At 38.6% G+C, this 11686-nt stretch overlaps 1 protein-coding gene across 4 annotated transcripts in view; it reads right to left on the bottom strand.

Moving 5' to 3' along the window:
* Positions 1–385: 385 nt before the first annotated feature.
* MID1 (midline 1) overlaps positions 386–11686 on the bottom strand; it is a 238773-nt gene continuing 227472 nt past the window's right edge. For all 4 annotated transcript variants that reach the window (XM_039714476.1, XM_039714475.1, XM_039714474.1 and 1 more), the window contains exons 8-10: positions 7538–7699; positions 5262–5469; positions 386–3699 (exon numbers count right to left, since the gene is read on the bottom strand). In XM_039714476.1, coding sequence (XP_039570410.1) covers positions 3351–3699; positions 5262–5469; positions 7538–7699 — 719 coding nt within the window. In that variant the 3' untranslated portion in view covers positions 386–3350. The remainder of the gene's footprint in view (positions 3700–5261; positions 5470–7537; positions 7700–11686) is intronic.

Genomic DNA, 11686 nt, shown 5'->3' with positions numbered 1-11686 from the left:
TCCTCAAGCTCAACACTACTCTGAACTGCTACTGTCTTCTAAAGAGATTGTGTTATTGTTGCTCTAATTCTACTGAACCCCAAACTGGGATTTAAGTACACTTTTGAAACAATCATTATACCAACACAGGCTTCATCTACTACTTTCATTGCTTGCATCTCAACAGATTATTCCTCAAAAATCTGCATTTGTTAAACATAGCATTATACAATGTTACCTCATTCCTAGTCACAAAACTTTCAAATAAAGGGAAAAATCCTCATCTAAGACCGCATGCTACATTAAGTACCATATTTTGTTTTTATACAAGGATTACTTGCTCCCCCTGGGTTTCAATTCATTACTATGGACCATGCAAAATGCCACAGACCACAGAAGCTACATTTTCAAATGGAAGTTTTTATTGATTAATCAGGCATTGAATCACGTATTGTAAAATAAACAGATTTTGTTTGTTAAAAAATGTCCAGAAGAATACTATTCATAGCAAACTTGTTTCCTCATTGTCATACAGAATACGAAATTTTCCAAGAAACAAGGAAAAAAGGAACACCTGACTAACTGCTGTCACTTTGTATGTGTATATACATATTACAAACGTATATGTTTGTGTATACACAAATTACGCACTATATTTGTGCATATGCTGGTGTGTGTATACCCATACATATGTGTACATATATACACAAACATATATGCACAAAGAGTACTGACTGAGTTAATAGGACATTGGAGAAATGTGGCTTAGCTCCAAATGAAGTATTCTGTGTTAAAATAAAGATGATACAGCAAGGTCTGTAGATAAAAGACCATCCTTTTTCCACTGGCCAAAACCACAATCTGTCTTTAGACTCATGCTCTATCTTTACAATGAAAATATGTGAAATCATTTGGGACCTCTCCAAATTCATGGTATTATTTCCATCCAGCTCAGTCTCTGCCAACATTGTATAACCAAACACTGAACAGTATTTTCAGTTTATCCACTACTGAAATCAGCTTCTAGATCTAATATTTCTTGCAAAAGAGAAGATACACAGCCTTGCTACATGTACTTTGGTAATTCACTCTTTCCTTTTAGGCAGAAACTTGGCAATAACCGTAGAATAAAAGTCCTTTCTTCATGCATCCTTTTAACACTGCTTTGCATCAGACATCTTCTGTCAATTAATTTAAAAAATTTTCATACCACCTCAGCTAGCTCCCAAACATTCCAGGTCAGATCATCTGGGCATTGTATATCAGACTGTACCAGTAGCATTGTGCTCAGTTTTAAAATGTGACGCTTGGGGACTGATTTACTTTTTAATTTTTGAGGTTATACACTTCTTGATTATTAATGACACTATGATAAACAGTGAGGTTCACTGTATATACACACTTTGACTTTTTATGTCTACTTGGGAAAGATCAGTGGCTCCTACCTGTGAACTATGGGATGTTGCCCAGCTGAAAGCCATGGTATCAGCAATGTACTGCCAGATTTTTCTCCATTTAATTCAGCAGTTAGCAGGGCATGTAAAGAGAAATCAGATACATGGAAAGGAATTTATTTTCTATGAAAAAAAATCCCAAACAAACAAACAGACATGTGCATATTCTCCTCATCTTTTTCATAATTTTTTTTTATATAATCATAAGGCAAACTGTAGTAGAGCTTTGTACCTGGAGAATCAGTATTTAAAAAATCTGAAGCTGAGCTTGGGACCGTTTTATTTTGGACCCAATAGTGAACAAAGTGCATTAAGGCATCTTTGTCAAAAGACACCTAAAGCATGGTTATAAATTACTGAGCAAATCTTTAAAGCTGATATTCAATTTATCTTTTCTCTACATAGGCAGATATTCACCACTTGCATAGTAACAACAAAACACTGTAATAAAACCATTCTTTTAAAGTTGTCATATGCCTGAATCATCTCCCAAAATGATAATTTATACATAAGCATTGCAATAATTACAAAAAGCTTTTATCTGTAAAGGGAAAGAGGAAAAAAAATGCACCTGATTCAGCTCTGAGATAAAGTACATAGAACCTCTATTGCCTTCACTGAAGCTCTTCTACCAACACCAGGATGAACATAGGGTCTCCCTATGCAGATTTCTACTGCTGCTAAAAGCTTACCCTTTACTTTTCATTCACAAAGTGAACTGTGCTTTCCCAAACAACCTGGGACAATGATAACTATGAGCAAACTCCAGCTGCAGTGTTTCTCCATACAGCACATGCAAAACAGATTTCCTTGCTTTGTTATAGACACTACACAGTGTATGACAATGAAACATTTGTATTTAATTTAAAACCAATGGTAAAGTGGCGCATGTCTCACTTCCGAGTTGTTGGCTGGGCTTGCTATGTTGAACCTTGTAAAATCAGCAATAAGCATTCACATGTCTGCCATCAGAATTGTGACATCTTCTATTACAATCAATCTTTAAATGATGCCGTGCTTTATCAAATTAGTCTACAGTCAGACCTTGCATTGGCTGTTCTCCTCCAGTGCTGCTGATTCTCACAGATTGTATTGGTCTTCCACATCCTCAGTGATTCTATAATGTTTCCCAAAGAAGAAAGTGAAGCACTGGTAGATGGGAGTATTGCCATCAATAAAATAAATCACCAGATGATTTATCCACTCACATTTCTAGGAGATACTCCACATGTTTTTTATGAACAGAGAGAGCATTGCCCTGTGAACAGAAGTAAATTAAACTTTATTCTTTTGCTGTGTTGGCGAGCTCCACTTCCTCGCTTGCTTATTTTTGTTCTTTTGGTCTGCACATTCCCATGTGCAAAGTAGAAATTGAGAGTTCTCACACTCAACAAGACTGGTAATGAGACCACTTATGTTGGTACAAGTAAAACCTGCAGTATACTGACTTGTCCACTCCGCAGTTTTTATCTTTCCAATTTTCTTCTATTATCCACTGTAAAATAAAATTATTCAAAAGGCTGATGAAACTTTAATTAACAGGACCACCAATGTGCAAAAAAACCCCCCACAAAAAAACAAGAAGTCATTTCCCAGATGTCCATTCTAGGCTTTCACTTTTCTCTTTTTTTTTTTCCATTTTTATAAATAATTTATAAATCTTCCTGTAAGAGATGAAATACAAAACCAACCAAACAAAACCAACTGAAAAAAAAAGTTCTAAGGTATTATTGAAGCCACTTCTTGTCCTTCAGTACAAAATACACAGGAAGAGGTTTTCTCTCCTTGTCAGTTGTGCCCAAATTTGGCAGCATTGTCTGGGATGCCACATGGATCCTCCAGCTCTGGGTAAGCTCCTGGTGGCCCCACCTGGCCGCCCTGGGAAGATGTGCTGTCCTACCTTTTGGCTTTTAGCAGTCACGCCAGCTGCTCGGAGGAGTCTAGGTGGTCGGGGATAGGCAAGCCAGTTATAATGGTCAAACATTTATTCCACACCGTGAACGTGGGGCACACTGGCTGGCCAAATGTAATGTCAAAAGTGTAAAGGTGTAGGGAGTTCAAAGCATCGTAAAAGGCAAGGGAACCATTGTCGTAGTCCAGCAAAATGCCGACCCGCCGGAGGTGAGGCGCGGGCTCGATGGGGATTTCTTTGCTGTTGTGCCGCACCACCCACGTGTTGTTGCAGCGGCAAAGCACCCAGGAGGCAGAATTCTTTCCAATCCACTCGTGCTTCGGTGCTGACTTGTAGGAAATACCAATAGCATACCTGCAAAATGAAAGAACATCTCAAGGAAACAAATGCTTCCTGCCATTTTGTCTCTCAGTGAAGTCAAGTGTTAGCCCAGAGGACTTGCTGGAATGCCCCCACCTTTTACTGCTGTGAGTTAAGCTCTAATTAAACAACGTTTCACCACAACATCTGCACAGGCCTAATTAATGCTTTTCTCTATCTCTCTTTTGGGTCTGAGAGGTCAGGGAAACTCATAGTATTATTTCTGGTTTGGCAGCTACGGAAATTTTTTTGAGGGCTTCCCTCTGGTATTGAAAAGGAAGACTGTTGAATACTCAGCAACTCAGGGTTTAAATCACTGGACCTCAAATTTCCATTTCCAACAGATGGATACAGAGGAATTCATTGATTTTAAAATACACTGCTATCTGTCAGCTAATCTGATCTCTCCTTGCTCCTTTAATATGTGGCCCTGAAGAAGGAATGCAAGAGTAAACATCAAAGGACACATTAAACATCTCCCCCCCGCCCCCATTTTGCCACTTTCAAATATGTTTTGCCAGATGTTGGTGTGGTTTTCAGATTCAAATGAACATTTTTGAGACTGGGTTTCAGGCCAAGTTAAGCAACCGTAGGTGAAGACATTTGCTCTGCAAACCATAATTTATGGCAAGATGTGCAGAGCAGAAGGATTGTGAAAATATTCTCATTAAAGGATACTGAGGAAAAATACCTGATATGTCATATATAACAGAAATGTAAAAGTTCCTCACGTTCTAGAGACACTGCAGTATTTGTTGGACTTTCAACCGACAGAGATTAATCTGTCGTAAGACTTTTTTCCCCATCCCTTAGGACTGGCACAGACAAACAGCATTTTGCTTCTTTGAGACGGTGGGAAATACCTGAAGACCCCACTGATTTTCCACTCCATTAACTTTCATCATGGTGTCTTTGAATACCAAAGGATAACATCTCTTCCATTGACTAAAGGCCCTCTGAAATACACCTCTGTGTGACACAGAGGATCATTCAGAAGCGAAGGAAAGCAGTCTTCTGTTTCCTGCCCCTTGCTTCATTCCCCGGGGCACAGACCTACAGCTCTGCTACTTCACGTCCCCTTCCCAAAAGCAAGTCTGACCTCTGCCCCTGTTAAACTGGATCATCAAGTTGTCCTCAGTTTTATTTATTTTTTTCATCATGAAGGACAGAAAATCTTTTACATTTAGTAGAGAAATGATCACATTTATATAGTTATCTCTATGTAAACAAGATGGAAGTTTTTGATCCCTCAAATTAAAAAAAAGTCTTAATAAATACTGTATGTGGGTTCAAAAAAACAACCAACCCCAGCTGTGGAGTAAAAGTCCTGTGAAAGCTGCTAAATACAAAGATGCATAATCTGACAGATTTATTTCTGGAGTCCAAAAGTGCTGGACATTGGGAAACTCGTCTGACAAACTATTTGAAAATACATGCTTGGCCTGCTCATATACTGTTCCTGATGTCTCCGCTACTGGTCTCTGTCAGAGAAACTGTGCCAGCACCTGTGTGGTGGGAACTAGTGATTCTTTCCACATATATTTTTATATACGTACCATGTGCTCCCGCTTATAACCACTTCCCAGTAGTGCCGCCCGCTGTCGATGAACACGTTGCCAGCTACTCCATAGCTCCCTTGGCTCGTGAATCGCTCTGGTGTGTGACTCTTTTTGGATGATGTTTCATCCCGTTCCACCGTCAAGTTATCATGAGACACTTTCAATTTTCTATGAGCAGATTTGGGGTCCAGTTTAAATGGCTGACCTAGAGATGCAGAGATGACAGCAGAATGGTTTGGCTTTGATTTTTAGAAGGAGAGTGGATTAGCAAGCCTCTAAGAAGCCCACAGGATTACATAACCATATTAATTTCCTCCTCTCAAGCATTCTTGAGACAGACTAACCTATCCTGCTCCCTGCAATAGTTAGTTTCTATTGCATTGCATGGTTTACTGTCAGCTTCATTGTGCACTAACTTCCCTGTGTCGTCCCTGCAATAGCTAGTTTCTATTGCATTGTCGGTTTACTGTCAGCTTCATTGTGCACTAACTTCCCTGTGTCGATAATCCCTGAAAAGAGCCTACATAATCATCTTGTCCATTATCTCTGACCTAGAGGTAACCAGAATACTCTAATTCTTGCATGTAATTGAAACCAATATACATGCTAATAAAGGTCTGAGGGTTGCTTTTTTCACAGCATATTAGATTTAGAATAACTTGTGTTCTATTAATTCTCTAGGGGCAAAGCTCCATAATAACATCTTCATCATTTCTACAAAAAGTATGTTTTCAAATCCCACAAAATTAGTTTGAAAATAAGAAGAACTAGACTTGTCTCTTTGTTCACTGACAGCTTTATTTGCAACAAGCACAGTCAACAATTCAGGATTGCTTTGGAAGGATGCCCATGTGGTGTTGGATACTGTGCATTAACAGGAAGGAAGTGAACTGTAACTTGGTCCAAATAATATGGTGCAATAACATTACTCAGGCTGTTGCTCTTGGCAAGTATCTTCGGTGTAACACAAGGTTTGTAGACAATAACAGGAAGCTTTTTGGTAAACCAAACCTTGTAGATATATAAAGCCCACCACAATTCTGACAGGCTTGCTCATTGTGTCAGGAAGCAGAATGATCATTTACCTCCACCAAGAGACAACTAGAAAAGTACAACTCCACAAGTGGTCCAGCAAAGCACTTTTCTCTTCTTACTGTCTTTCATACCAAGGGGAAAAAAATGTAATCAGAAGATTTAATGGCATGCACAGAAAATTTAAATTAGATCTCTCATGAAACCTGTGTGAGGCACTGGCACATGTACTTAAAATAAGATGTAGACTGTTCAGGGCTACCTACTTTTGCAATGTGCATTTAGCTGCATATTATGACCAAACATAGAATGAACCCATTGCAAATTATTTGGGGACTATTTCTTACTACCTGACAGCAGTAACATAACCTCCTGCCTGCCTTTCCAACTGCTTAGTAGCCCTTGTGTGCTGGAGCAGTATCTGAGCGATGTCTCTGTACTAAATTGTGTCTGGTCACATCACACAAGTTAATAGCAAACAGGAGGAAACTAGAAAGGTGTACATGCCATTCTCTTCAGACTCCTTCTTGCACCACTCTCTATCACTCTCCCCTACAATAAGCAGGTTTCAGAAGATGCACAAATCCCAGTGTTTTCTTTGCAGCCCGCAGAGCTGCCCATGATGACTATGTGACTGAAGTATTAGCTTGGGCAAGAGGAAAAAACAGCTGAAAACTAGTCTATGCTATTCTACATCTGCTAATAATTTGAGTAACCATTGTTTTTTTGAAGTGGGATCTCTGACTAGTCTATCACCTTGCTGAACTCCATTAAAAAAATGAAGGGGTTGAAGCTAAGTTTTCTAATGTCCTAAAAAAGACATAATTTTGGAGGATAAAATTAGACTAGCAATTATCTTATGAACACGACACAAAAATAAAATGTTTGACTGCAAACATAAGAAAAGTTTTTGCTTTGTAGAGGAAAAAGAATAAAGAGGATATTAAAACAAAACCACAAAAGGCTATTTTCAACCATTTCACATATGATGTCTTCATTCCTATATGATATTTCCTGTGACCAGACTACAGATATATCTCTCAAAATAAAACTCCCAACATATTTTCTACACTACAGAAGACTAAGGGAATCTTGAATTATGTTAAATAAGTAGCTCTAATTTTGGAAAGCACTTTAAAAGAGTTGAATGTCTCTGTTCTCTTGTATTTCCCAAAGATCTGACCTAAAAAGGTAGGCCAGAAAGGAGAAGACTCAGTGCATCCTGATTTTGTGTTACTCACTGTTTGTCTTGAGCTTGCCAGGCTCGCTGCTGCGGCTGCCAGCCTGATTAATGGCCTTGACAATGAAGATGTACTTCGTGCCACTCTGTAACCCGTGCACCGTGTAGTGGTTTTGTTTGATATTAGGAACAATCATCCAGCTGTCGGCTGAGTTGCATAAACCTGCAATTTTGAACAGAGCACATCAGTCATGGCACACAAAACACACAGAGGGACATTTAGAGCATTCCCAGGCACCCAGCGACCAACATGAACTTTGCTTCTGTACCTTTTAAAGTGTTGTTACGTTTACTGAGCCACTACTTAAAGCCACTAATTCATTTTATCAACCTGCAGCCAAGGTACCTTTTAAATTCTTGCTCTGTGAAGTGAACCATAAAAAATGGGCATTTAAGAAATGGCTCAGTGGAGACACTAGCAGTCTGAGATTTTTCATATCCCAACACAAGGCATTCTTTATTGCTTAAGAACTGGAGGATTATGGAGATCCCATCAATCTACTGTTTGGATTAATGAACTCAGTTTAAACCTCAGAAAACGAACGTGAGCAGTAAAGCCAGGAGGGCTGGGGAGGCACCTTTGCTGACAGTCCCCAGGTATGCATTCTTCAGAATCTGAAGCAAATCATGGGAGGCCAAACAGGGTAGAGCATGGGCTTCAGGGAAACCCTTGGCTCTTGCACTTCAGACTTTGCCAGAAAGTAATCTAAGCCAGTAAATTTAATGGATGCAACTTTTTGATTTATGTCCTCATGCTGAGATGCCAGCTGGGAAAGAGCTGGAAAATCTTCCATTTATAAACCTTTTTGGTTTATATTTGGCTTACATTTGATGCCTACCACAGAAGTATAACACACAGGAAGTAAGCAAAATAAGGCAGTACCAATATCATAAACAAATCAGGAAAATACCCTATTAAAGTGAACTTTTTAATCTTTGCAAGTTTTTCCTACTGTGATATAAATGCAATGGCAGTCAATCACCCATCACTGTACATTTGGAACAGCTCCTGGTCTAATGGATTCCCCAACCTCTTATTATAGACGTTTACATAAAGAAAAAATTTAACATTTATGAAGAGTATATCTATTCACAACATTTTATATGGTTTTACAGCCAGAAATAGATAGATGCAAGTGGAAGTGTATGCGTGTGTGCACATATGTAAGGCTGGAAAATGGAACAGAGAAAGGCTGACAGACTTCTTGGCTTCTGTCTTTACTGGGCATAGAACACATTATGGAATCTGTTGTTATGCAGCTTGTTTGCAGACAGCTTTCAGCTTTTAATGAATGTTCTAACAGCAAACCACTAACGAAGACAATCTTTTAGAACTCAGTAGTAATTCAGCTCTACATATCAGACAATACCAAAACTTTATGTAAAATAAAATGTAAAGGCTACTGGTTACAAAACTTGAAAGGAGATCTGTGATACAGGTTTTCAGACTCATAGACAATTCATGGCCATACTGTGAGATTCCTTTCTAATGTGATGTATGCTTTTCATAACAAAAGATCATTAGAAACAGAATTTAAATTCCAGATTTCAATCTAAGTATTATGATGTTTGTGTCTCAAAATTTTCTTACATTACAAAGTATTTTTGAGAGGCAGGCAGAACAGAGATTCATCCTGCTGTGCAAATGGGGAATTGTGGCACAGTTTCAGGTTGGATTCATTCTATCTTGCCACCTGATGAAGAGCTACAAAATGCTGAGCCTATTTTTCTGTTCTCTGAGGAAAGGAAGAAATCAGTTAGTAGTTTCTTTCACTTTCCCAGGTGTGAACATCCTACCAACTGCAAATGCCTCTCTTTTCTTGTCCACAGAGGAAGCCTAGGTGATCAACATAGGTGAGATCTCAAATTTCAGGTATCTAAAATGACGTGAGATGAATCACCCATCTGTAGATAATTTTATATACATACATACATACATACATACATACATACATACATACATATATATATATATGATTGTATAGAACAATTATCTGCCTTTCTCATGAAGAAAAAGAACCCTACTTTATACCCCACGGTAACTCCACCAGCACTTGTAGTGAACTCCTTAAAGCAACATCTGTCCATGTCTTCTCTCACTGAGCCATAACACCAAATTATATTGATTTCTTTAGGCTGTGTGTGAATGAGTTTTCTATGAGGAAGAAAGAAAATAAAGGAAGAAGCTTCCTGACATAAGATATTTCACAGACTACTCAGAGGAAATCTCATCTTTTCCCAGTTTGCCACAGATATCAATTGCACACTTCTGTACCTGAACTACCACAGTGATTTTGCATTGAGACCATCCGTTACTGGACTCATAGATGCTATTGCAAAATAAATTAAGGTATGTGAAAATAAAACAAAGCACTGGATTTAAAAGAAATTCAGTAAGATCAAGGAGTCTTTAACTAAGATACCTCTGATGGGATGCCAAATAACATATGACAATCAGTGGGATGGACACAGACTGTGGTCCTAGAAGTGTCTTCTCCAACCACAACCACACTTTGAAAGCAAGTTCTGTGGTATGTATAAGCCATATATAAACTGACCATTAGGCAGACACAGAAATGCCCAGAGTTTTGCAAACTCATCTAGAAACTGTAGTTTTGTATTACTCACTATAATTCTCTAATTGGCACATTTTTAAGACCTTCATTACACTTTTTACGATACCCTCCAGAGGCCGATTGCTCCTTAACAAAGTATAAAACTTTGATCCAAATAAGTATATAAAGGACAGTAAAGTGTTGCATTGCTATGAGTCTCCTCTCGAGTTCATTCCCTCCTCCTGGCTATGTGGATTAATACACGTCCAATAATCACTGAAGGCCTTACCTACCCTAAACACTTTGCACAGTCAATAGAGAGAGCCAGAAACCTCCTGTTTGACCTGACTCATGTTCTAGAGGAAAGCTCTATCCTCTTTGATGACAGAATACATCTTAGGTTTCTTTTCTTTGTCCTTCCACTCTTAGGCATCCCAGACTACTGATGTGCAATAAATGCTGGATGTGCAGTGACTGACTCGGTTACTTTACTTGACAATCCTTGCTGTCTTAAAAAGCTCAGCTCTTGCCTCTGCACCAAAGGACTCAGTGATATGTTCTTCTGCTTTCTGACTGCCAGCTCTTTGGTAACAGGCTTTAAATTGTACTTTGATTCAAACATCCTGGGAATGAAGTATTGATGATGCCAAACTACAAGTCCAAACTCCTTCAAAAGGGTGAATAGTTACTTGTAGCAGCCAAGTTAAGCATTTACGTATGAAAGAATAATTTGTCGCTGCATCAAAGGAATTTGTCTCCAGTTATGCCCTGTCAGGACAGCCTTTCTTCTCTGAATACAAAAGAATATGATTAAGGAAGTTCAGGGAAATGAACAAGCAGCCTGATCACACTGGGATCCAGGGGAAGTGTTTGCCCTCTCCATTCCCTGCCGGTGGCAGCAGGTGAAGTGGAAAAGTACACATCTCCTCACTGGTGCAACAGCAGGAGCCAAGGGTCTCCTATTGTACCCACTCCTAATCCAGGCTGCATTCAGGTTTCTTGTTTCAAAAACCCAGGGCTTTTTACAGGGTTATGCAGATGGTAAAACAATGTATTTTAAAACTGTAGCCTACAAAAATGTAGAGAATTTAAATTACATCCTGGAATGGTGCAGTGAGCACAGTGATGTCCATACAGGATGTGTGAGTTTTCAAAACAAGTTTCTCAGAGTCTGGAGGTAATAATTCGTAAAGCTATTTCCCTGGTGTTGGCTGTTGATGCACTTTAAAAAACAGATGGGAAAAATCCCAAGGCGTAAATCCTCCTAAAATTTACACTGATAGATTTTAATAAAATATTTTCTTGAAAACTGGAAAAGGACCACAAAAGTCATGGGAAGGTTAGGTAATCTCTTGAGTATTTTAATTATTGTAAAATGTTTTATTTAAATAAACTATTACCAATTCAAATTGGTAGAGCAAATAAGGTAGGTGAAAGTAACAGATAGCTCTCCACCCCTACTCTCCATTACCATCTGAAAAAAAATATATGCAGGATTTCTGAAAACCACATTGAATTTTTTAAAGAAATACAGTATTTTTATATTTTTTAAGATGCAGAAGTTTTCCTGGTTTTATCTCAAATTTGCTTTTGTG

The sequence above is a fragment of the Passer montanus genome, unplaced genomic scaffold (assembly GCF_014805655.1).
Source record: "Passer montanus isolate IOZ18808 unplaced genomic scaffold, ASM1480565v1 scaffold3, whole genome shotgun sequence".
Lineage (NCBI taxonomy): Eukaryota > Metazoa > Chordata > Aves > Passeriformes > Passeridae > Passer > Passer montanus.
This window is presented reverse-complemented; position numbering and strand designations above follow the sequence as displayed.